Consider the following 27397-nt stretch of genomic DNA (forward strand, 5'->3'; position numbering starts at 1 on the left):
AGTACAAGTTTTTAGGTCTTATATGGAGGAACCGAGAGATCAGGATGGTTTTCCCACTCCGTGCCCTCTTCAGAAAGAGGGGTTGTTGGCCAAAGTGTGGTTAGTGAATTTTAGGTTAGACAAAGGGCTTCAGGGCTAGGACCGGGCTGCTTCTCTCTTGAATGTGGAAGCCCTGGTTGCCTGGATGGAGGGTGGGGTGACAAAAACTGGCCTGTGGGTCTGGCAGCTCTGCCTGGTGGTGCCCTTCTTCAGCAGGCCAGCAGAGGTAACTGCCTTTCCTCACCTGAGGTGACTCAAAGTCATGGGGCTGGTGGCTTGCTTGCTTCTGATGTTCAAGCACCCAAATCAGTAAATAGTCATTTTGAAAGCTCTTTTCCATGGCTTGGCGTAGGACTTCACTTTCATGCAATTAAACACGTTCTCACATGTTTAAACCCTGGGTGGAGTTCTTGGGGAAACCTGAATGCTAGTCAGGCTCAGCAACAGTGGCAGAACTGTTCTGCAAAAATCCTGTTGAAAAACAATGTTTCCCTTCTTGCCTAAACAAATTCATCAACATTGTCTGGACTTAGCCTAATGTATGAGTAGGCTATTTGACTTCTTGGTTTCCTTTAACTGTCAACTTTGTTGAAGAAAGATACAGAGTAAATTCTCCAAATTTGAATTTCAGACATCTTTACACCTTTTCTCATTAAATGTAAAATGAAAAGGTTGTATGCCAATCACATTGTTATGGATGCCCAGATGTGTAACCTGCTGAGGTACAAGTTGGTCACCAGTGTCTTTTAGTAAGCATATTTTGATGCTTTTAATGAAAATAGTCAACCTTGGTGGACATACCAAAGCCAGGGTGAGAGCTATGCAACTTCCTGCTGTAGAGTGTTTAAAGAAAAAGAGAAATGCAGTATTATCCTCACATTGTATCCTTTATATGTTCTTGGGACATCATTTGGGCAACTTGGGACAAGTTTGGAAGATGCATTTGACTGGAGGGGTCACACACTGAGTTGTTTCACAGCTGGCCACTGGTACCCATGGAACAACGCTGGAATAGCTATGAGTGCCAGGGTTGTGTCTCATCGTGTCAGCCAAAGGTCTTTTGCTGGAAGAAGAAAGGAAGCAAAATACAGTAGAGTTGTCCTCTCCCTGCAGCGCTGTTGCAGTCCTATACCACTGGGAGGAGAGTATCCTGGAACTGCTGGTAAGAATGCTCTGGAAGTGATGGGTCCAAGGAGCTTCTGTTTCCAACCTTGCAGGAAGGATGCGCCAGGTCAGCACGAAACAGCTGACTTCAAGTGCCTACTCTGCTTCATTGCTGTAATAAACATGGCAAGTAAAGTAAAACAGTTGGAAAGCTGCTGCTGACCCGTGCATGGCTGTGTTGTGGTTTAACCCCTGAAATGCTTCCTGACCTGTAGCCCGAGGGAGTAATCGCTCAGTGAGTGTGTGTGGGTGTGTGTCTTGGGAACAAAGCCTGGAAACACGTAGAAGATGACTGTTTTTGCAGCCCATTTTGAAGACTCGGGGAGCAGTCTTGCATTCCTAAAAGCATCAGGAGGGGGGTCTTGGTCCCCCTCTCCCAGCTGAGCTAGGCATGACGGGAGGGTACTGTTTGAAGACTTAGGAACAAAATGGCAATGTGGTCTAAGTGTTTTAGAGGAATGGTATTAACTCCTTCCTGAACAGAAAGAAGGAGGACTTGAAAGGGGTTTTTTTCTGATGTTTTGGCATCCTTCTCCTTGCCCTATCAGAGATCTAACCAGCCTGCCTTGTGTGAAGCTTTAAAGGGAGGGGAATAGGCCAGAGTCAAATGAAAGCGACTCGCAGTGCGGAGACAAGGAGTGGTGCTTGAGAAAGGACCGAGTGTAGCAGCTGATAAAGGTGAATGGAAGAGGAGATGCTTTACAGAAACGGGCCACCGTGGATGGGGACAAGACTCTGCCGGCCACATCTGTCCTTGGCGTTCCCCAGTGCACCATGGGTCACACCTGGCAGCTTGGAGGGACCTGGATGCCTGAGTCATCGAGGCAGGGTTTCCCTGCCGGGGGAGGATGAGACAGGGGATGCTTAACAGCAGCACCCTCGGGACCTGCCAGCGAGCCCCTGCGTCAGGCCAAGCGCCAGGGCACGGTGCTGCCTTCACCGCGAGGGCGAGACCGGCCGCAGCCTCCTGCAAGTTGGGGATCCCCCACGGGCGCAGTAGCACCGCGGTGCGGGCGGCCACGCGCAGGCGGGCAGCCGTCAGCCCAGCGGTGCCCGCGCCGGCTGCGGGAGGAGGGCATGGCTGCGCGGGTGGCCGCCTGGGCGTGCGACTTGTGGGAGGGCAACTGGGGCCACAGCTGCGGGCACCCCGGTGTGTGTGCTGATGCGTACTTTTTTTAAAGTCACTTTGGTCCAGCTAAGATTTGTTTTAATAAGAGGAAACAGGTCCTGCAAAATGACTTGCAATAGAAAAATTGTTCTAAATCGTGTCCTGTCCGCGACGTACTAGATAGCTATCTGTAGTGTGCTGCTTTTTCATTTCTCCTGACTCAGCACAAAAAATCTCGCTCTTTTCAATCCATTGGGACATCCTTGTTCCTCGTCCATGCTTATACAACTGATGCATTCTGGGTTTGGGGTTTGGCGGGGCTTTTTTTTCCCCAGACTACCAGAGGCAATGGGTGTCTCCTACTGGTTATTTTGCATTTACATGAGGGTAGAAACTGAATGCATCCAGGGTGGCTTGGCCCAAGTGCCAGTCCCTTTGTGTACCTCTCATAATGTTCCTTTTTCCCTTATCATTCCTATTCCTCCCCCTCCGCTCCTCCTCTTCCTGCCGCTCTTTGCCTTCCCTCCCCGTGTTTCCCTGGCGGCATTGCCGGCTCTGCACAGGCCCAGTTTCTCTAATCAGATGAAGCCGCAGGATTATCCCTCTCTCTCCCTCCCTCCTAGGCTCCATTTTATTTTCTCTCCAGCCAAGGGGGGAGGCAGGAAGGGGCGTCACATCTAGGCAGGGGAAACCCCATCTCCCAGTCTCCTGCCTTTGATGCTCTCTGACAATCCCTCCTCCTTCCCCTTATCATATGCTCACCTTAGTGTCAACAGCATCAGGCGGATCAAGGAGCCCAGTTTCTAAAGGAAATCTGAACTCTCTTGGCTTTCATTCTCCTCAGATTTCTGAGCATCTGTTTCCAATACCCTCCAAGTAACTTGGACAGGGAAGCTGGATGTGCAGTCTCTGAGTAGGTGGAAGGTAAGGACCACAGAAGTCATGCATTGCCCGTTCTCTCGTCTCCTGTAAGGACACCGAGTCCTCTCTGTTTTGCCAGCAGGTCTTTGAGAGTAACAAAGCAGATGAGGGGAAGGGAGAGGAGCTGCACAGAGACAGACCCAGGCTTCTGTAAGTGCTGTGTTGGCAGCAGGGGGCTGATAGCTGGACTGAAAAGCCCAGGAAATTGTAGTTTTCTCTTTTACTAAAATGACGGGAACTATAGCTCTGAGCTTTAATTGAATTTAATGTAGTTCTGCAGAAGGTGGGGGGGGTTGTGCTGGTGTTTTTCGCTTAGATGTGTATGTATTTGTCTTTTAGCAAGTGTTTCTAGAATATACTTGTCACTGTTTGGGGGAGAAAAACCCCCATAATCCCATTCATCTTATTCCTCTGCACATCTGCAAGTTTACAAAGATGCTTTTTGATTATCTTTTGTGTGTGTGTTGGGGTTTTGATACTAAAAAAAAAAAAAAAGGAGAGTAGATTGTATTGCTTTAAAATGTTACCTTTTATTACTCATCTGCCGGAGGATGGTTTCCCTTGTTTTTTTCCACCATGTGTACGACATGTTTTTTAAATTCCTGAGAAGTTAATATCCAACACTAGAGAAAAACCGAGGAATATTTCAGTGCCTCCTGCATATCAGTTTTGGTTTACACTCTTCTTCCCTAGATAAATGATCAATCACTATTTAGAATGACCGATAAAATTTTCTCTTAAACCGAAACATGTCTTCTCCAAAGTCAAAGATTTGATTTGGTTTGGCTTTTTATTGTCACTAGAGTAAATGTTTTAAATCAGAAACCATAGTAGAAGAGTGTTTTGTGCGTATGTTGTAGTTTATAACCTCCTATGATTAAAAATAAGAATTTGTGCCAATGCACTTCTGGATTTTCAGGGAAGAGGTTTAAAAGGGAGGGGGAGAGCAAGCAGTTATTTCTATTTAGAGAACTCTAAGCATGAATGGTGACTGGAAAGTTAACCATTGCATAAATATATTTTGTAAAATGTTCATCTTGTGCATAAATAAGATGAACCAAATAAAGATCAAAATCTATCCCTTTTCCAGTGACTCATGCTTCAAAGTAATCATCTGATACAAAAATATCAGTGATTTCCTTGCACCAAGACATTGATTAAAGCTTGCAAATAGTTGTTTGCATGTTTAAGGTTAAGCATATGTCTGAATGTTTGCAGGACCTAGATTGCAGTAAGATCTGAGTTCAAAGACCTCTGCATGTAGTCTTTGTGTAAAAGAATCAGGTTTGGGGAAGGTTTAATTTATGAGAGTGGATTAGATGAGGGCTTCATGTTTTCATGTCGTGCCTCAGTTACTCTGTAAAACACTCTTCTCTGATTATAGGGTTTTGTTGATTTTTATCATCCAGACATTTTATCTTAACTGTACTCTAAAGAGAATTGCAATTGCACTTTCCTTTATCTGACGGTTACCTAGGGCTGCATAAACAATAAGAGCAGTAAACTGCATATAGCCTTGTGATGTCTGATTATAATAACAAATGTCATAATTCTCCATTAGATAACCATACCAAATCCACATCCTTCCTTTCGTAGTAAACTATACATATTCAAAATACACTTGAAAACTGAGAGTGTACGAGGGAGGGTGGAACAGATGAAAATTGTTATAGATGAACATCATACTTCTGAAGTTTAATTTTCTTTCTGTTAAGGGCAATGACAAAGAATAAATTGGAGGTAGCTTTAGAACAGTCCACATGAGCAGAGGTGTTTGCCGTACCAGTGAGATAATGATATAGCTGTCTGCAGGCTGGTTAGTTCTGTGCAGAACAGCAGCAAAATTGTTCTGGCCCAAGAACAACAGAATAGCAAGAATCATAGGCTGCAAATGATGTTACACTTTTACTTTCCTTGTCAGCCTTGCGCTCTTCCCCACTGCCCTCCACCCCATGACCATTAGCAGCCCCATAAGGTTTGTGGGCACTGGCCTTTTAGTAATTCTTGCAGTTTCATTGTACAGAAATAAGAGGGTTTTTAACTGGTATAAACTGTAAAGCTTTATGCATATACAGTATTGTATGTGAAAACACTTCTCTTTGGGCTGTTAAAATTCTGGAAGATCTGAATCATCAAAACTCTTAATAGTCTTTTTGTTAGCTTGGGGCGAGGGGGGTGTGTTTCAGTGGCAAGAGAGAGATCATTTCTCTAAAAGCAAAAAGAGGGGGAGAATGAAAAGAAATGTTGGAGTACAGTGGTCAGGAATATCTGCACAAGCGATACAAGGAGAAGGCGGTGAACTGAGAGATACTAAATAAGCCATTCTCTGGTTAAGATCATTTGATGTGATATTTCTTACAGATGCATTATAACCATTGAATTAATCTAAAGCTATGCAGCTGATAGTTCATAAGTATGTTGAGAACTGGCCTTTAGGAGTATCCTCTGATTCCTTAGTGGATGGTGGGGAAGAAGGTGGTCTCTTTCCTTTATAGAAGCTGTTAAAGTTCTTCAGAATAAAGTTCCACTCAGAAAAATTATCTTAACCAACAGGAACCACAAAAAAATCACTTTGGGGCTGCTTAGGTATATGTACGCAAAGCATGGGAATAGGGACAGGCTAACTAAATGAAGTTGACATCAGCCAGGTCTTTGCTAGTGTGCTGTTGAGTGTGAGCATTAAGCATGTGAGTTATATCCAAGTGTCATTCTGCACCAAAAAAGCATTGTAATAAAGATCACCTTTAAACTGGCCTGTCCCTGTGTGCATCTTTAAAGTAATATGTCTCCAAAATTATGGCTTAACTCTTGTGCAGCGTGGATTTAATACAAAACAGAGAAAGAAGCAAGAGTATTTCTCCATCTGCAGAATATTTGCTTATTAAGCTTTAGCAAGGGCACACCTGAGTGTGCAAATGAAGGTTAATGGGATTGAGCAGTTGTAATACCTTCATTTGACTTGCAGAGCTTTAGTCTAGTCAACAGTGCGTAAGACTGACAGAACCCAGTTCATGTGAGCTGAACTGAAAGATCCAACTTCCTTTTCAGCTCAAACTAAGCAAACCTGACATGGAAATTGGAGAGATGATGAATGCACAAAGCTACCCTAACTCTTCTAAACTGTATTTTTTTTGTTAGACTTTTAAAATTATTTTATTACCTTCTGCAAAGAATCTGCTGGTAAAGTTCAGTGTTTATGACTGAACAGGGTGGATAAATATGTCTTGAAATGTTGCAAAGGAAAAAGATACATCTTGGTTTAGCAGTTTTATTTGGTTCTCAATGGCCTCTCAACTGTGGAAGGGGTGGAGTGCTTTTCTTGATTTAGTAACAAGAAAGGTGCTAAGAAATTGGAAAGAAACTTTGGAGTTCACTGCCTGCTTCATACGTATCACCTTGTCTGTAGAATACAGGGATCACTTTTGTGGTTCCTTTCAAAAGTCATTCCTGTTTTACCTTGTTTCAGTAAAAGGTACAGGTTCCACTGTTCAATTAAACAAATGGATTAATATTGCAAAATGGTTGCGCATTCTGGGTTCTTTTGAGGCTCAGGATGAGAAGCTATATGAAAACTTCTCATTGACAATGATAGATAAAAGCACAAAATTATGAAAACAAAACAAAAAATCATTGAATCATTCAGTTTGGAAGGGACCTTGGGAACTTATCTATTCCAACCTCCTGCTCAAAGCAGAGACAGCTATGAGGTCAGACCAGATTTCTTAGCATTTTGTCCACTTGGGTCTTGAATATGGTCAAACCAATGTTTGAAAAGCAAAGAATTCCTGTAACAGAGACTTAATTCTTTATAAGCAGTATCTTGTTGCTAGCAGTTCACAGCAGATGCTTTTGAAGAGTTATCCTCTAGCTGTCCATGTCATACAGGTGGGATCTTCCTCTATGTTGGTGAAGACAGGAACCTGCATTGTCTTGCAGCTTTGAGTTGTTCTGAGTTTATACCTCAATATTTTGTCTCTGGCATTATTAAATGTTAATAAGGAAGTAGAGACTTCTGCAGCTCATTTTGTGGTTGAGATTAACCAAGAGAAGGGGGAACTTGCTTGTTTACATAGAGCAGGGTGTAAACTTAAGTTCTTGGGAAAGTTATTCACATACTCGGGATTTGACAAAACATTAACAAGCTTTAGTCTGCTGCTTTGCTGTGTCTTGGTTTTTTCTCTCCTTAAGGTCTCTTGTGTCAGACAAGCTTTGGGAAAGCATCTTGTGAGTACCGGCTCTTCTCTAGCCAAGCTCTAATGTTTTTCTTCTCTCAGTCCTAAGAGAGTAGGAAGATGCCCTCTTTCATCCCTTTCAGATGTTTTCTGAAAACTATAGAACATAGTTTCCCACATAGGTCTGATTAGACCACAGAGTAATTGGGACAGTTGCTTTTTTTGAGAGGGAGACACTGACTTTGACATAATAACTGTTATTTATGACAAAATATCAAGTTTGAAAAGGAAACTTATTCTTCCTAGTTCCTCCCAAATTCTTTGTTTATATAGTTTCAAAGCTAGCTTATACTACAGTCAGACAGTGGGAACTTTTAGCAACACTGTGAAACATGATTAGATAGTCCTCTTTTTAGTCCTTTTCAATACTCACTTGATTATATGTGTGTAGTACCACTTATCCCTCTGGATAGAGATTGCCAGTTCTTTTCCAGCTTAAAGATATGTAAAAGACAGCTTGCAGTGTGAAACGAAGACTTAAATTTGTCACAGAATCTCTCTGCCAGAGAGATTTTCATGAAAAGTTCATCATAGTAAATAAAAGCTTGTAAGTGAATGCAGCACTGCAGGACAACATGGTCTGCAGTTGTGACAGCTCTGCTTATAAAGGTGTAATGAATCTACTTATAATAAATCATTGCTACTTAATATACCATGCATATATAATATGCATGTTATTAGCATGCATATTATATATACACTATATACCTATGACACCTAATTTGAGAAATACTGTTAATACTGGTTTTAAGTATTTGAAATCCTCAAGATTACTCATCCTTACTTGATGTTGGGAAGCTGTAGGAGCGGGTGCTTTAAACAGATGCTTCTGAGGCATGGGTAGTATCTGAACTTTACCAGTAACAGGAGTTTTCTGCAAGTGCAACAAGAATTTCACATAGAGATGCTCTATTTATTTCTTTCAAACCATATATTACAAAGGAAGGGCCAGAATACATTCTTCTCAATGTCTCATATTTAATATCTTTAATTCTGGGATTTCAGAGTGCTCTGCAGTCATGAATTAAGTCTTTAAATACCTACATCAGGGGCTTCTGCATAGAACAGATGAGTAAACTGAGTCACAAAGTGAATGACTTGCTCAAGGCTATACAGTATGTCAGTGAGCACAGACAGAATTAGAAGGCAGTTGTTTCCTCTTTCTAATTACTGAGTAATTGTTTTTTATAATCTAGAAGTCAGTCTTTTCCCTGCCACTGCTGAGAGCAACTTCTGGAGGTAGCTAGATTGCCTTTTTGAATCTTTCTTTTCTCTAATGTTTTGTGTGCAGTTCATAAACACTGTCATTTAGATAAAGAATTAAAGGGGGTTTTTGTAGCCCTTGTATAGTGTTCAATCACAGGGAAAAATAAGGGAACAAGAAATGAGGGTAAATTACTAGGTCTTGCTAAATAAGTTGCCCATTTTTTTTAGGCAGGAAAGAGATATAACTATTAGATGTAGAAGAATGAACCATCTTTGATATTTTTTTTCTTTTTTTTTTGGTGGGTCATCTTTCAATCTGTAAATATTGTCTTCCTTTATCCTAGCAGATGTTTGGAGAGCTTCAGATTACTGTTACTACTGTTTATGTCACAATTATTCCTGTTTGCTGCTGCTATAGGAATTGCCATCCTTCTATTAAGGATGATACGTGAACATGAAAAGCTGCCATACTTGTGGCTATATCTAGTTGGTATTTTTAAGGCAGATTTAAGTTCGCTTTGTCTGCCACTGTATCTAGTTATAAAGCTTTGATCTCTGTCGCCATAACACTGAGCCCGAGTGGGTTTTTCTGGGAGCCTGGGCATGTTGGGTGGAGGCTGAGCTCTGCACTTTTGGCCACCTCCTTCCAGTCAGCACAGAGCACATGCACACTAACTGTCCATCGACTTGCACAGATTGTGGTGTCAGATGCACATTCACTTGTTAGGGTAGAGTATCTCATTGCCCTTGTATTCAAAAGTAAATAACTACAGTGCTGAATCCTGAAGTTAAAGCAGTTATCCACAGGGCAGAGAGGCTGAGCCAAGCTGAGCTCATATCTTCCCTCTGACTGTTGCTATTAAGCTTTCAAGCAAACAGCAAAAATGATGATTTGAATACTTTCTTGTAAAACACATGAATTTACAAGTAGATATTTTAATCACTTAGCCAGTTTGGGTGGCGTTTGTTGGACATGCAAACTGCTGGCCTCTTGTGAAGATTGCATTAATATATAGCTGTAGTCCCTTGCTGTGAGATTGGAAGCAGGCCATAAGTGGGCTTTTGGTTTTCTGTAAGATTTTTAAGTTCACGATGCTTCACAGGCAACTGTGATTCACTCAGTTTGCAGGCTTGGGCTTCTGAAGGGTGGAGGCTTGCTGAGCAAGCTATGGCCGTGTGTTTTTGCAGAGTTCCTGATCAATGGGTTTGCTTTGGGGATAGTTTGTTCAGGACTGAAAAGTGGATGCAAAAAGGGAGCTCTGAGGAGGATGAGTCATTCAATACCAGACTGACCCTGTTCCCTCCAAATTGGTACATATGATGGAATAGGATGTGAAAAGGAAAAGGTTCACTAGTGTCTGTCGCTCTGAAATAAATCCAGATGTAGATAGGTCACTGCAAATTTTGTGCATTAAAGATTAATTCCTAAAGAAATTATGAAATGTTTTTCTCACAGGACTTTTATACTGCCAGTGGATATCAATAGCCAGCAATTCTTATCAGCATAAATCTGGCAGCAGAATTAACAGTTTCATTTTGCATAATTCTGTTCTGCTTAAACCAGAAAGCCAATTATATTAATGTACCCCTTCTGTAGGCATGCACTATTCACTGTAAGCATGATTCTAGGTCAGTGTTGCCTGCTGTCATAATATCTGATGGTTTGGGTTTTTTTAAAGCCCCAGCTGCTGAAAACAGCTGATTACATGACCTTATCAGCATATTTTGTTTGTAACGAAAAAGTTTTAAGTCTTCTGACTGAAGAGATGAGCTTTAAAGTGAGCTGTCAAATACTAACAGTGAGTATCAAATATGACTGTACAATATCTCATATTTTAGCTCTGTCGGTATATTGTAGGGCAGCTTGTATACTGAGGTACGTCTGCATGCACATGGAGACATAGTGGGAGTAATGTTTTGCTTATAAATTTTGACTAAAAATAGATGAAAATTCTAAGAGGTCTTTGAAGCTGTTTCTGGGACAGATGATGAAATAAAGAAAGGTGGCAAAGAGGATGCATAGTTGCACAGTGCATCATGTGGTGGTGTCAGGACTACATTCCAACATGTGCCTCCCTTGTGATAGAGTGCACCCCTCGCTGATTTCCCAGTAATTTATTTACAGCCCCGTGTGACTTCTCCTTTCTGGGAATTCAATGAAAGTTGTCATTAAAATAGTCTCCTTTGGTTCATCCTTCTCAGGTTCTTCTTTCATGGCACTCTCATTTTAGACTTTTTCACTTTAGAATTTAGGGTTCCCAGCTCTTCTTTCCTGGCTCAGACTCTACCAGGGCTGTGGGCTGCCCCTGCTGTTTCTTAAAAGTGAATGTTCATCTTCTTGCATGACTTTTCCTATGCTGTTGGAACAACTGTGGACACAATGGCCTTGTCATTCTGCCTTGAGGTGAATGTATCAGCAAGTGTTTGAATCTCTTCACTTTCTGACATGGCAACTATTATATTATCCCCTGGTGAGGTCACTGGTCACCAGGCTACCCATGGTAACTTCAGAGTTTGTGGGGAGAGGCCTCTGCTTGGGTCCTTGGGTCTCCAGTAAGGAGATAGCTGAGGTTCATTAATACTCAGTAAAAAGGGGACTCTTTCCTTTTCATCTTGTTGCCAATCAATGCAGAGAGATGTCTGTGCAGTGAGCTCAGCTTCAGATGGGGAAAAGACACAGTCTTTTAGAAAAGCCTGATAGACAAAGTGATAATTAACAGAAACGAAAGAAAAGCTGTGACTAGTCAGCTTACATGTACGTAAAACACACACAATCTATACTTTTGCTGTGCTGCGCACTGAGCGTCATAACTCTTCTGCTCTCATGTTTACTAGCCTGTCAGATGTACTCCTCTTCTTACAAATGAATTATGGTCCCGGTGACAGGCACCACTGTCACCGGTGCTTCTAGCGGTGCAGAACTGAAAAATAATCTCATTCATTCGCATACACAGTATGGACTAGTCTGTTGTGTGCATCTGATGGTATTTGTAGATGCCCAGATCAGTCTGTCCTGTAGATCTGTCTGATACTTGGAAAGATAAGATGACTCAAAATATTTACAAGAGGACATTAGCAGATTGAACTGAACAAGGCATAGTTAATTTATACTGCTGTTCCAAAATGGAAAGCCTAAAGGAAGATGATGGATTAAAGGTTAAGTAATTGGGGTCTCAACCTGATTCTGTATAAATCTAGTTGCATTGATATAGTTGTATTTACATAATTTAGAGAAATTCCTTGAAGTTCCCTGATGAGTGATACCTTTTCCCAATTGTAACTCCTCTGTTTTTTCCTTTCCCTTATATACCTCACCAAAATGAAATAACAATTAAAAACACCAAAAAACCCCTAATCCCAGACACTTGAATCTCTAAGCTTTTTACCATGGCTAATCCTGTTTTGCCAATGCCTTTCAAGTGGTTTGACTCCCCCCACCCAACAGTAGATGTTAGTGATTACTGTTAATGGACTATTTCTTTCTGGGGAGTGTAGTTAGGGAGAGGCCATCAGGTCTCATAATACTAGCATGTCAATCTTTGTGTAAGTGCAAAACAGATGTTTCTTCTCTTGTGCAACTTACCAGTAATTCTCAATGTGGGCAAACAGGGACAAATTTTTAGAAATGACCATACTCTGTTTCTTTAATTTTGGTGGTATGAGCTTCTTTAAAATGAGTACAGCTCTAAAAGAAGTTAATGTCAGATGGTGTTGCTTTTTATTATGTCATTTTACCATGGTAAACATCTGTCTCAGAAGTTCAGTCATAGATGCCAATAAGGAGACACGTTGCTTAAAATACCAGGCCTGAACAGAACATGGTGTGAATATGCTGCATTGCTTCTGGTACCCAAGGTAACTTGGCTGTTTAGGCAGAAATTTAGTTATTTCCATGTGTGCTGTCTTGTGTCCCAGGCAGGTGTCCGCAGTATTTATGGCTAAGTGACAGCTGCCCCTTAGGTTGTAATTAAAGTTCTGTCATTTTAACTATTAACTGCTCTTGCCTTTTCAAATTTATAACCATGGTATTTGTAGTAAGATTAAAGAGTTAAGAACCTACATATAGCAGCCTTCTACTCAAGTAAGTCTCATAAGTTAATTAAAATCACACTATTCTCCTTGTATAAAACATACATGTGTTTGTCTTGGAGTTTTGTGCTATTGCGGAAATTCTATGTTTGTCTTATGAAGCTGATTATTGTACAGGTTACCAAGTGCTGATGCACAGCGGAGCCAGAATGATGCAAATGAAGGAGCGAACTCTGGGCAAAGACCTTGCAACCCCCTAACACTGCATGTCTTCTCAAAAGGTGCTAGTGCTTGCCATGGAGGGTCCTGACCAGTGTCTGAAATTAACAGCCATCATCCAAAAATTTCGGTATGGATCAAATCACCTAAGTCTTCCAGATTCCACACTTGCATAGTAATGCCCTCACCTCTGAAACTGGCTCTGATTTTATCACTTATTTTGCAGTCAGATGCTGGTTTTGAAAGCATAAAATGAAATAAATGAATTTTTATTTATTTATTTATTTATTTTACAATCAGCAAAGTGAAGAAGGGTGAAACAGCCTGCAGTCATTATTGCAGGTCTTGTTGATTTGTGAGTTGACTATCACAGTTGTATAAAGCAAAAATAAACTGTGAAAAACTTAGAGAAATAAGTCTCTGACATGCCTTGTATTTTTCTAGTAAATAGTGTTAAATTTTAAATGAAATTTCTCTTTGTCTTTTCCCAAATTCTGCAACTAACTTGTATTGTTTAATATGTTAGACGATTCATACTGCATCACAATATGTTTAGTTACTGTAGTAACAGGGTACTTAGGAAAGAGCATAGTCAGTGTCATGTAACTTGCTAAGTTATGGTGCAGATTTTTGCTTGAGACAGTACTCAGAAAAACCTTTCCTGGGATAAAGGATCCAGCAGCTGTGTTATTTTTATGGCATTTTGTAGTTTCTTTATTTGCTTGTTGGAGGAAATGCAAGCATGGCTGGATTTCTTTTGTTATTAACACATTGTCTTATGTTGATATCCCATGTTACTATCCTCGTTATGAAACCTATGATTTGTTTTTTGGGTGTCTTGTTTATCGTATCAGTCTTTTGAAGCCTGCCAATGCAGGGAAGAAAACAATCACTAGCAATTACATAATGCAGCAGCTAAATGCAATCATACTGAAATATCATGTAGTATTATTATATTACATGAAAGCTTGTTCTGTATATTGGCATGATTGTAAGGAATTATTCCACTTGGTATCCACTTGTGTTTGTTGTCAAAATTGTAATTAAAAGTACATGCATGGAGTACAAAAATACCGAAGAATTTTGGAATCATAGTTAATTTACCAGTGAATGTTTTTCAGTTGATAACATACACGATATTCAATATTCTGAGACTAAATTTACTAGTGCATTAAATAGGTCACAACTTTAATCATAAGTCATAGCAAAATACACATTTGTTGCTTTAAAGTAGTTCAGTGGAATTAGTGAAAGCAGCCTAGATCCCCTCATAAGCTATCTGAAGCTAAGCCAAAAATAGTGGATGTTAATTCCATTTCTATCCTAATCCTCTCTCTGCTTGTCTAACTATTTTCTATATATTCATAGCAAGGTATCTGCCTCAAAGTTCATGCTTTCTTATTTGCTTTCTTATTGGCTTCAGGTGCAGGTTTCCTTTGAATTTCCAAATGAAAATCTCTCAGGTCAACTCAGAATCTACAATAGTTATTTTTGAATAAAATTACTTTCCTATAAATTATGTATTTACCTTTTAAAAAGCAAAGTTAAGCAAAGCAGTCTTCTCTGCCCAACACACACACAAAAAGTTGTTTCAGGTCCCTAAGTACCCACTAAGTCAGCTGTGTTTATATCCATGTTTCATGTGGGTAATCCATTCCTGATTAGCTGATTCACAAAATACAATGGCATTGCATGACAGTGAAATTAGAAAGGTTCCATGTTTTGGATTGGGGGTTTTTTTGGTCGTTTTTTTTTTAAAGTTTGTCACACCATTCTCAGTACCTGCCCCCAGCCCCTCCTGGGGTATGTGTTGGTGTAACCATCCAGACACTTCTGTCCTGCCCCTTCTCAGAAGTCGGCAGCTGGATGCAGTCTGTACGAGCTCCTGTGGGAAGTACAGCACCTCCGGGGTGCATACATGCAGTGTTGTGTCTCTTCTGTAGGGATGTATATGCACAAGTAAGAATTTTTGTGTACCTTGGGGAATCAGCGCCAGCCTTGCATGTGTGAAATGTAGAGTTTGGGAAGGTGGGTGTGGGATTACATGCCATTTCCAAAGTCTTAGGAAGAAGGGCACCGTGTGTGCAGGATTGCTCTGGGTTTATGGCCCGCGTAAGTTTGTGTTTCTGCAGAGGGGAGCGGTCTTCTCTTTCCTCCCTGTGCTGACGTTAGTGATCAGTGTGGCTGGATTGATGATTTGATGAAGTGAGAGCTGAGCCAGTTTAAAAAAAAAAATAAAAAAATCAGGGTCAGCAAGCTGATGTAGTTTGTGGCACCCTTGCATGCTCACCTACGCTACTGTGAAATGCTGTGGTGAGGTTTGGCTGCAGCAGAGGTGAGGAAAGGCTGCGTCTACCAGCCGTCGATCAGCTGCCACCCTCCGTGCAGAGCTCCACGTCCCCAAGCCTGGCTCAGGGGCCTGCCTCTGCCAGCTGGGCAAAACGTGCCGGTTGTGTAAGAGCTCACAGGTCTTCCCAGAGTGGGGAAGCAATAGGTGGCCTATAAATGGGGAAGCGTTCAGGCTGTCTGGGAAAAAGTAACTTTGGATTTCAGCATTATAGGAAAGTGCATTATTCTAAAGGAAGCTGATGCATCTTGTTTGAATGGGGCTTTGTTTTCCTTTTTACTGTTTTTTTCCCCCATCCTTAACTATGTCCTATTGTATCAGGTGAGATGCTGTTTTACTTAACTGGTAATTGTTCCCATTGTTTTTAAGGTCCAAAAGTCATAGGATAATTGTTACAATTGTGTTAGCATTTGAACACTGGTCTATCTGAGCAAAGGTGTTCAAATGCTGTTGATAGTTGCTGGTTATAATGTTATATATGTATTTGTACATGTGTAATATATGTAGCACTGGCCCATGTTTGGTCTTGATTTCAGCTTGCAGTTGGAGTCTATATGGGTAGGGCAAAAATAAACCTCTTCAGAGTTCTCTTGGAAGGTTGCATTGCAAACATCACACTGGATGTTGTTTTCAGTGATGTCAATATATTTGGACTGTTTCACTCATCTGAATGTGTTTCTTCATATTCAGGTGATGAATCAATCTCAGATTGCATCGCTTCTTCCAGTTACAGAGGTTTCTGCAGCAATGCTACACAAAGAAAGCAAATAGAGGTCTTGGTATCTGTGTATATATACATATTTGAACCTCGTAAACTTTGTGAGACAGCTCTTCAAAGTCTGCACTGCCTTATATCATTTGTAACAGGATATGTTTGAAGCTTCCTTTCACCTGAGACTCAAGATTTGTGGCTGAGGATTTCCATTAGTAAATGTTGTTTCATCCCAACAACAGAGAGCCTTTGCAGGTGTTATCTTTTGAAGAGATTAAATGTAAGGTCTTCACCTTGCAGGCAGCTACGCTCTGGTGTTTAATCCTATTGAGTCCTTTGAATTCTATGTGGCAGACTATACCCACATGTGTAAGTGGCTGCAGGATAGATAACATGCTGGAGGAGATGAGTGAAGTGTTTTAAAACTGTCACTTTCCCAGTTCTTGCTTGTCTTCTAAGCGTTGAGTGAGACTTTGTGAGGGCTTTTGAAAAACATGCAGAAATACATTGATGGCCAGCCTGGCAAGAAGTGGTTGCTTTTGACTGCAGCTGCATTCAGCAGTGCCTGTAACACAAGAATCTGAGATTCCATTCCTGGAAGAAAAGGTGCTTTTGTGTTGTCCTTCGATGTCACCACCCTGTGGAGTCCCACAGGCCAGAGGGTCTACGTGGCATACAGAGCAGGCTTGGTGCGGGTTGAGTCTGTAATGAGTTTAACTGCTAACTGAACAAGCACCTATGAAGGAGAGGAAACTGCCGTTTTCTTCTGCATACAGTCCAAATTTGAGCGAACCCTAATGCTAGAGGATATTGCTACCAATCAAAAGTCTCTACTACACAGCCCACAATGAGAAGCTTCTCAAAGAAGTGATTGCAGATATTGTTATTTTTTAATGTTGTCTTGCTCCATTTAATTTCATTATGGAAAACAGACAATGCAAGTGGATTTCAGGTGATGGGAAAATTGTGACCTGAACTATTAGCTTGCCAGAGTTAACAACGAAAATGGAGTTACAAGCATGAGCACCGATAGCTGTCTGGATCAGCAGCAGAGCTCTTGGTTTGTGGATGGAGCAAAAGGCATGCTCTTTATCAGTTACGTTGGTAGATGACTCCTTCAGCCTGTAAATACCATATTAAAATGATCATATATTGAAAGCTTCTCACTGAGAGGTTTGAATGTGAGCCCTTGCAGCCAGTGGTTTCCTGATGTTATGAGTGAACTTTCCTGTTACATTTACAGAGTGCTTTTGTCCACCACATGTACGTACCTTTCTTGTTCCACACATTCATTTTTATTTCAGTGATACAGTTCACAAGAAATTGTGAAGGTTTCTGTAGGAGTCCTGCTAGAGAGACAGAGTACATAGAGTGCATCTGAGGGAAAGTTCTCTAGAACGAGAATTTGTGGCTTCCACTACACTTCTGCACAACAAAATATCCAGTAGTACTTGACCCGGAAGCAATGAATAAATGCTCTAGATTTTTCTGTTCAACAGCATGGGTTCTTTTAGGAAAGAGATATATTTATATATGTGTGTGTGTGTAGATAGATATAGATATATGAGCATATTAAAATAACTTAGTTACACAAATGTCGCAAGACCTGTGTGACACCAAGGGAATGTGCGTAGTCAGTCAGTGGAAGATCTGATTCAACCAACAAAAATGGATCACTAAATCTGGTTAGATTCAAAATCTTCAATTACAACCTCTCTTAGATGTGGAAGTGCTAAGATAAATGTTAACGACATATAGGATACTATAACAACCAGTAGAAACACGTGTTTTCTAACAATAGAAGTGACTGAGTGCACTAAAAAAAAGGACAGAAGAACCGCAATACTTTGGTTAAAGATTTTATTGTTTTGTTTTTATCCTGCTTCCAGTGCAGTGACTATGTACCTTCCACAGCCAGTCTGAACTCGTGGGTTCCTAAAAGTGATCGGCACAAGAAGCCGAAACCATGCACTGAAGCATGTACCCTTAGACTCTGTGCTGAGATGCAGACTTTCCATACAGCTCAGTGGTTCCTAGAGGAGTTTCACCTCCAGCCTCTCACTGGATCCCTCTTTGCTGCCACCTCCTATCATGCCGGTGGTAAGCACAAGCTAGAAAACCCACTGACCCTGCAGTGGGCCAGCTGGGTATCTTCGTCCCATGCTGCCCAGCTTTATTTGTTCTGGGAACACTGGCACCGACTCCACAAAGGCCTGGCAGAGCTCATTTCCTTGGGTTTCATGTCATGTCTCCTCTGCCACAGGTGGTCAAAACAGTTTTGTCCACATCTACTGTACACTTGTGTGGACTCTAGGAAAACAGTTCAATAAAATAGTGATCATCTTGTGGAATGAAATCCAAAGAAGCTTGTCAGGAAGGGTACGGGAAAAAGGGAGAACTTGTTCAGTTGTTGAGGCTTTGTTAATATTTGAAAGCTCTAGCAGTGGTTGGATAGCTTCTGAAATGACAATGTCAAGAGACTAAAAACTGAACAGTTTTTTGTTTTAACAATACAGTTAACATTGTTGACTTAATGAACACCATGGCGAAAAGCTATCTTGTTTAAAAATGCTTCTGTCTTTACCTAAGTTATATGATATCTCAGGATGTCCCAAAAATAGCTCCAGTAAATTTAGGGGAGATGATACTTGGCAATGTTGAGATTGCTATTGTTAAAAGGTAGAAACCAAGAAGAATGTTTTTCCCTTAGTGTCTTATGAAATGAAAAAAAACCCAGAATTTCCAATAAATCATGAATCTTAAAAAAGGAAGAACCCTTTGTGGACACTGAAAATGGAAACTGGCCAGTCTGAGTACACAGAGACTACAGTATAGTGCTTTTCTAAAAGTATTTGTGAACTGTGAAAAGCAAGAAGGCCAGCAGAGATTATAGTTTCCAGTGCATATATTTCCTTCTTAAATTGCTTCTTTTTCTTCTCCACCATTTCTTGCAGATCTCTCTTTTTTGCCATGTCAGCTGACAGCCACCAGCTCCACACTCATTCCTACCAGGACTCACTAAGTTCTACTTGTCACAGTCTCTTGAATGTCAACAGTCACGCCCTGTCAAAGAGCTCCTCAAGTCTGGCCTGTGCTGGGCAATCGAGTTTAGAGGAAAGGCAAAGCAACAAACAGGAGCTGAAGAAAAGCCATAGTAGCACCATCTGCCATACCCTGGGAAACGAGAGTGATGCAAGGAGCGTGCCGAGTCCTGGCTGGTCCTTCTCGCAGCCTGGGATGGTGGGACTCGGATCAGTGGTGCAAACCATAAGTGACCAGTCAGACAATGACAATTCACAGAGCAGAACTAAGGCTACAAACCATTTTCTTATCGCTGAAACGTCCCCAGCATCCTGCGAAGTGGAGGACACCAGGATGTGTGTAAAGAGCAGCACGGCTGAGAATATTTCTTCAGCCTCCATTGTTCACCAGCAAAGCCTGTGTAAAATGGAAGAACCAGGAACTGCCCTTCAGAGAAGCCACTCAGACCTAACTTGCAGTTGCAAGCAGCAGACTTATGTCACTCACATAGAAACCAGTGCTCCTCATTCCAGCCTAAGCTCTTCTAGCTGCAGGCATGGTCCACCAGTGGCTAGGATGTCTTTCCAAACAGAGAGATACGGACCAGAAACAAATGAAAATACATCTCACTATCAAAACCTTGTGACTCATCTTCCAGTTCTACCTAGAGACCAAAAAGTACCCACAAATAGCTTTGACAGCAGTGGTATTCCACGTAACACTACTGTTTACACAGATCCTGGAACATTTCACACTGCTGTTCTAGGACCCCACATGCCTGGAAATGGTTTCTCAAACAGGACAATGTTCAGTCAAGCCACTGGGATTATTCATGGTGGTCTGACTTATGGTAACATTCCAAATGCTGCATACTCCCCCATGGTGATGACAGTTCATAACAATTCTGCAGGGCCCTGTAATGTAAGGCAGGACCCTTGTATGAAGGTAGATGCCACTGTCCCCGCCTATTGCCATTCTTTGCCCATACCATCTATACAACTTGTTCCGCGGTTGGTATGCTCGGTTAGTGAGTCGGGAAAAGAGCAGGCAGTACCTGGCTATTTTCATTCCTTTTCTACTTCAGACATTCTGACATATCCTAAGCTGGTGTCTTCAGTAAGTGAATCAGGCCTGGATGCCAAGAGAGTCCTGAAGTGCTGTAGCATTCCTGGAGAACAATTGCAACACGCTCAACACTGTGATCAGCAGGAGAGTGCTCGTCCAGAAACAAAGGCTGCCTGTGTTGCCTTCAGTAGCCAGCAAGGTGCAGGCGTGGTGATGACAACTAAGGACATGTGGACTATGACCTCTATGAATGATTTAACCAAAGGACTGAAACCAGCTCTTGAGCGTAGAGATGCCGAGGTACAAACTCTTCCAACCATGGAGTGCAAATCTGTGGCGACAAGCCCAGCGGCTGCAGCAGAAGGCCACTCGCATGTGTTCCCAGAGGTAAACCTGGAGCAAGACTTGGAGGCCCCCAAATCTCCAGTACGTGAAGTGAGATGGGATGATGAAGGAATGACATGGGAAGTGTATGGGGCATCTGTGGATCCAGAAGTCCTTGGGTTAGCCATTCAAAAACATCTTGAGATTCAAATAGAACAATTCCAGACAGAGCCTGCTGAGCTGGCTGAGAAAAGTAATAAGGAGCCATCTTCTGATAAAATGGGGAAAAAAAGGCCATTCAGAACAATGATGCATTCCCTGAGATATCCGAGCTGTTGTGCTCGTTCCAGTACTGCAGTGGAGTGAGCACAGCTGTAGGACGTAGGACAGCTGTGCTGCTTTTAAATTGTAAATAAATGCTGACTCCTTAAGTGTTAACACAGTACGTGTGGACAATCTGCGTCAGGATAAGTGGGAAAAGTTCAGTGACCATCAAATACACATCAAAGCAAGGAAAAACCCGTAGCTGGGCCATCTAACAGAGGACATAAGGTTGTACCTACATTACACCATCTGAGTGCTCTTGACTCTATTTAATGTAGCATTGTTTTATTCTTCCATGTTAGTTTTAAATCATATTGTAAGCAATTAAACCTTTTCTAAATGATGCCTCTTTTTAAAAAAAAAATCACTTTTTTCTGTATTTTAATAATTTAGGATTAGAAAACAAAGTTAGAAAATGATGCTTTAATCAAAGTTCTTAGCTTTCAATCCTACTCCCTTAAATTGTTAATTTATAATAATGCTGACTGCAAGCCCACCTAAACTGTAGACAAAATGACAAACTAGTGTAATGCTATATGACGAAGAATTGTAACTTTTGATACATAACTCTGTGAAGTAATTCTGGTATTTCTAGTCTGAACTCTTCCCTTTGCAAGCTGATGTACAGTTGGAGGATGCTCCTGCAACTTTCAAATTAGTTTGTAGTTATGATGAATTACACTCTAAATATCCAGAACTGATGTTTACCAAGTGATTGACACAAATGTACAATATTACCAAAGATGACTTATGTAATGTGAATTACTTATTGAATGCTTGTCTTAGAGACATGAAAAAAAAGCTGTTCAGATTAGTCTGTCATACTATCATGCCCTACAAATCATAAGCAGTTTTGTTTTGCTTATATTAAAAATAATTTCCAGTGAGTTCTTTTTATGTGCATCTATCCTGAACAGTGGTTATTTTGTTGTTGCGTAAACCACAGGCAACAGTTTGCATGTAGCCTTTGCTTGTCTTGTGTCCCTTGTCTGGTCTGACATCAAGTGTCTGCTGAAAGTGAGACTTCATGTCTTCACCAAAGTACAGCTCTAAGGTTATTTGTTCCAAGTGCCTTGGTCATATGGGCAGCTTAAAGATGTTTTTTCTCCCAAAAACAACTTCACAAACAATTTCCCAGTGAGAAACCTTTTCTGATACTGTAATGCAGCCATAGTGCAGGGCCTGTTTAAAGCAAGAGGTTTGTCAAGGAAGCTGAGACTATTATTTCCAGCGTCATATGTGGCCTTTGGTCAACATCTAAGATTCTTCAGGAAACTAGGAACGTGCAGTATTTTTTGATGGAGAGAGAGGAGGAACATTCATTTCTGTCTCAGAGGAAAACTTGCAATGTCAGAGAACTTACTGCTGTGGAATTACCCATTCTTTCTTTAAAAGTGTGTAGTTGTGCTTTTGTTGTTTTGGTTTGGGTTTAGTTCCAGTAAGCTAGCAGGCTGTCTACATAATGTTCACCTGACATTTGTATATGAACAGGAGCCTCTGGTGCTTAGGACAGCTTTAAAATTTCATCTACAAAGTTCTTCAGTATAGGACCTGCTAGCTGGAATGTGCTGTGATGCATTAATTTAATAACATAGAGTAATTCAAGATCAAATTTTCGTTCCTGGACAAAGTGGAATTAAACAGAGCTGGCTCCTGTCAAACTTGCTTTGAGTTCAGGAGGCTTCATTTAGGCCCTGTGACTTTGGCCTCAATAATGTCTGAACTCAAAATGAGTTTTATACAAACCAAGTCTGAAACTACTGGAACACGATGCCTTACTCAGAATGCCTTTATAGCTATGAACACCCAAGTTTTGATAATGATCCTAGATGTTAAAGTTCCTTTTATTACAGCTTTACTAGAAGTAAAGAAGTAATGAGTAACTAAAAGTCACTTCTGCTGTTACTTAGTGTTTAGCTAAGGAGTTTCTATATGGGTTTATTTTGTGGTCTGGAGTATCATAAGTAGTACCAAATGTTGATTTATTCTGTTCTTCAAATACTACACTTTGAGAATTTTAAGCACTATAATGGCCTAAAACCTTGTGTTGTCTGTTAGCTTGTCCTCAGGTGTGCAGGAGAACTAAAGATTTGAACAGTCAAACTAAAGCTTTAAAATAGCAAGTGTACCTTGTTCCTGTGACCATCATAATCCATACTTTTAAGCTATTTGACATGTGGAATAATCTTGATTCTCTTTCCCATCCCCAGCATTCTAAGCACACCCACAAAATAAAGCCCGCAAATCTAGGAAGGTGATAAAATAGGACCAGTATCAAACTGGTCAGAAAGAGATAGTTTGCAGAAGGGACTGGAACAATATGGCAAAGACCCTTGAGTGCTTTGGCTGGTATATACTATAAAAGCTGAAACAACTCTTAGATTTCATACAACTCTGGTGTGAATTATCTATGATTTATGCATTGGTATGGATTTGCTATTACAGTACTAAACGCTGATTATCATTCCTGGATGAGAAAAAGAAATGATAAGCAAGGGGAAAGGACACCAATGATTTGCTAATCAAGAAAAACAGATGCTTGCTCATTACAGGCATCGTCAGTCTTTAGGATACTGATTGGAGTCACTGTTGGTAACAAAAATAGTGTTTGTGTTTGAGGATTTCCTATGCTTTTGGAAAGGATTAAAATACGAGGTCTATTAATGAAGATCTGGGAAACAAACAAACACTCATCTGAATATTAGCTACATGGATAAAATAAGTTGTTTCACTTGTATGATGGTTGCCTCTTAAAAAAAAAAAAGGGAATTTGAATTCACTTTGCATTTGGGTTCAATTTAAATTTAAATGCAGTTGGGTTAGTATGTTAAGTATTCTTCATATTAATGCGCTTTTCAAGTGTTACTCTTGTAAATGTGAGAACTCATATCTCTGTTTTTTAATGTTTTCTAACGTAGGAAAATCCAAATCCATTACATTCTACTTTTAGATATACATTAAGTAGAAGGAAAACTTACACTAGATTTTTAACTGAGCGGGCCAATGCTGAACACAGATGCTTGTCAAGCTAGGGTGAGATCAGGGCATATTATTTTCTTGAGCTCATTTGGAAACCAGTTTGCATTGCATCATGTTGCCTCTGCTTCCCAGCCTGAATGCTCAAGTACCATTTACAGCTGATCCAGTTGGGGTTGCCTTTCGCACAAATCCTCAGCAAGGGCTGCACTGGCACGCTGGGAGCTTAACTCTTTTGCCTCAGTGCTCCTTCTTTCCCTTAAAATATGGGACCAGCCACCTGGTAACTGCAGTATTTTGGATATGTTATGTCATCCCTAGGAAGGACTGAACTGTACATGATACTAGATGGCTATAGGATTGATAATGGGCTGAGCTGCTTATGTCAGTGGTTCAGCACAGATTGAAGGGAATTGATACTAATATCGGTATGCTGATGAAATAGCTCTGAAAAAGAGTTATAATAATTCACTTCACTCTGAATTATTATCTTGCTCTAGTAACAAAGGAGATGTATCACCATATTTACTGTTACCTTTCCCGGAGTAGAGGCCAAACCCTGTCAGACATTTGACACTGACTGACTTTATTATCATTATATATCGGTATGTATATATATATATCTATATATCTCAATATATCATATTATCATTTGTAATTTGAGATAATCTTTGACTGTGGGGTTAAATATTGAAATAGAGGATATTGTCTCAGTTTTAAATAAAAACCTTCCATATTTAAGTCAATTCTTTAAAAAAAAAAAACAACTAAAAGGTTACTTAATCAATGTCATATCAGTCAGTTTTAAAATCATTGTATTTATTTGTTTGGTCTTCTCCTGAAAATGGCAATTTGTTCTGAGAAACAGCTTTCTAGCGTTGTGTTTGTGACAGGTTGCTTAATGGCTGGGGATGGGGTGGGAGGGCCACCTAACCAAATTCACTCCAGACCCAGTAACCCAGGTGCCCCTGTAACAAACTTCCCAGCAATTCCCGCTGCCCCCAGGGCGATGCGGAGACGGCAGCAGGGATGGGGGTGTGCAGCCGAGGGGCTCTCTGAAGCTGGCAGCCCCCTGACAAGGGTGCTGGGGGCTCCGTCTCAGCCCCGGTTCAGTCTGTGGTGTCTGCAGACCACTTGCCTTTGGCCTTGTGCTGCTGGAAGAGACCTTTTAGTTGCTACAGCCTTGATCCTGAGCTAAGGATGGCCACGGATCTCACCCTTCATGCACGAGTTTTGCTGTAGGAACCCCTGCTCTAGAGTAAGCATATCTTCCTGCCAGATGCAGCTTAAGAAATTGTGTGTTGTACAGCTGAGCCACAAGGCCCCACGGAGCGACACTGCTCTGTGCCCGTGGTCCCCTGAGACAGGAGTGAGTGGGAGGAAAATGCAATCGGCTGCTCTGTACCCAACTGCAACCAAAGATGTTTCAGGGAAAAAAGCATCTCCACCGTACAGACAGGGGAATATTTTTCTAACTGATCACTTCTCTGCTTATAGCCCAGTAAGAAATAATGGCAAGCTGGACTAATTGCATTATTGGATAGACATTTAGTCTTTTAAATCCAAAGCAGTAACGACCTGTCTGGAGATGTGCTGAGCTAAGAGACCTTCTGGAAGAATGTTACTGCTTGTTAAAGATGGAATAAGAAAAACCGTGTAGCTTTGCTTAGGAAAAATGATGTGTGGTAACGTTGGGATAAAGCACAATCCCAGAGTGGAGATGAAACCTAGGAACCCCAGCTCCAAACAGGGAGCGAGGCCAGCTACCCTCCAGATACTGCTATAGCCCCCTTTCTCAGGAGCTTTTCCAACTGTGAAATTGCAATGTTAATGCTTCGTTACCATCTGTTCCTTTCAGACATGTTGAGGTGATTAATTTGTCGTCTTAAACCCCTTGAAAATGAAAGCATTCTATTAGTGCTAAGTAATACTGTTAACAGGCAAGAGAGAAAGAGGCAGCATGCGGGTTTATGAGTTGGAAGTAAATAATTCTAATCAACTCCCACAGTACTAATTAAATCACTTGATGGGACTTGCTGCATCAGTCACTTGTGTCTTTCCCTTTCAGGGGGCTTTAGGACTCTTAAGGGAGTGAAGTGAGTTTTGATTTCTAAGTTTTGTTTCTTTTCCCTCCATTCAGAACTATGGATCTGAAATGAAGAACACAATGTGCCTACTGGGCTTCTTTCCAAAGCCTTGTTATTTACGCAGGTCACAAGATCCAGCTGATGCTCTGCAAATAAGGAGAATCTAACACCTGTGAGCCCGTGCGTAGAGCCCTGGGCTGCTCGTGTCTGCAGGTGCTGTGTGCCTGCTGAGGGACAGAGCGGTGGGGCTTTCTGCTGATGTCCTAGTCCGGGGCATCCCACTCCTCTGCCCTTCTACAGGGGCTACAGAGCCACGTGGTTTATAAAGGGGAAGAGACGGGTAAGCTTTGTGGGCGACGTGTGCCTTAGTGAGAATTTCGTTCCTTTTCTCGCTTGAAAAGAAACTGGCAGCCAAAAATTCTGCCCAGTGTAAAAATGTGTGTGCTCCTTTTTCACCTCTGCAAGCTGGAATGAGTGTATCTGTTTTCTGTGCACCCTTGCCCTGGGCAAAACCAGTGCGGTGGGGTCTCTTCTTCTGCTGGGAGCTCCTTCACAAGACTAAGCACACAGTCACTTGCAGCTTTTACTGCCGGTCTGCATCAGTGGAGGGAATGGTGCATATCCTTTGCCATGGTCACTCGGATGGCTGGCTCCCGTCGTTCTCAAGCTGTAGTAGTGCTGGGTCTTGAGCTGACAGCCGTCACGTGTACAAGGGCCAATGTGTTCAGCTAGCAGAGTACTAAGCTGTAGCTTGTAAGTCTTTAGAAGTATTAATCCTATCTAATATGTGACCTAAACAGTTGTCATCTATCTTATTATCAGCCTTTCAATATACTGTGGGCTACGCCACTCGGATGACATGTGAAGGAAGCTTAGAAAACAAAGGGGGGAAACACAAGCAAGGAAATGACACTGCAGACCTCCGTCCTGTTCAGCCACCTCCTGCTCGCCTACGGGCAGAAAAGGCAACCCCAGCAACAATGGTGTCGCGGCGGCTCAGCAGTGTAATGAAGGACAGATTTTGCCCCCCGTGGTGTTAAAGGTAGTGTAACATAATGAATCTGGGTCAAGAGCTTTTGTCAACTCCCGCTGGCCAGGATTACATCTCCTAGCTCCACCTGGTGCTGAGCCTGGCAGTACAGACCCACTCTTTGTCCCCTGCATTTTCTGGTCCCTGCTCACTTCCTACCATTTTTACTGTAAAGCAGAGATGGGGGTCACAGCTCCCTGTGCAGTGAACCTTGCCAAAACACCCTTTTGTTTGTGCTTTCCAGCATGCAACTGCTGATGGGCGGCTCTTTGCAGTGCATGAAGCACACAGAACTATCCAGGCTTGGGCGCCACGATCTGACCTGCACTGTACTGCCCTGACAGCAATGGCAGCACCTGGCATTTCTGGTCCCTGCCCTGCCACAGACAGAACACCCTCAATAATGACACATGCATAAAAACTCAGTCCTTTCACCTCCTCTGATTGCATTTTGCAATGGTTGTAGATAAGTTGCTTGCCCTGCCTCTGGTGCTGGCTGTAGTGCAAGCTGCTTCACCACAGATTGGGATTGAGCAGAAATTCCTGTGTGTACGTAAATGAAATGCTGTCTTGTGTTCACATTGTCTGGAAAA

The 27397-nt window shown here is 41.6% G+C and overlaps 1 protein-coding gene across 2 annotated transcripts; it reads left to right on the top strand.

The window, feature by feature from the left end:
* Positions 1–3056: 3056 nt before the first annotated feature.
* On the top strand, positions 3057–21227 carry LOC142030623 (GRIN2-like protein). 2 transcript variants are annotated; one of them, XM_075026885.1, is made up of 2 exons: positions 3057–3235; positions 18932–21227. In XM_075026885.1, the coding sequence occupies exon 2, from the start codon at positions 18948–18950 to the stop codon at positions 20751–20753; it is 1806 nt and encodes a 601-aa protein (XP_074882986.1). In that variant the 5' UTR covers positions 3057–3235; positions 18932–18947; the 3' UTR covers positions 20754–21227. The 2 variants fall into 2 exon arrangements, with proteins under 2 accessions (XP_074882986.1, XP_074882985.1); XM_075026884.1 differs by lacking the exon at positions 3057–3235 and adding an exon at positions 12500–12525.
* The last annotated feature ends 6170 nt before the right edge of the window (positions 21228–27397 follow it).

The sequence above is a fragment of the Buteo buteo genome, chromosome 4 (genome assembly GCF_964188355.1).
Source record: "Buteo buteo chromosome 4, bButBut1.hap1.1, whole genome shotgun sequence".
NCBI lineage: Eukaryota > Metazoa > Chordata > Aves > Accipitriformes > Accipitridae > Buteo > Buteo buteo.

Excerpts from the sequence above, each read along its gene's own strand:
- LOC142030623 (XM_075026884.1), top strand. The coding sequence starts at position 12,500 with ATGCTGCATTGCTTCTGGTACCCAAG. Across the intron at positions 12,526-18,931 it reads CATTGCTTCTGGTACCCAAG|ATCTCTCTTTTTTGCCATGT; the intron begins GTAACTTGGCTG and ends CATTTCTTGCAG.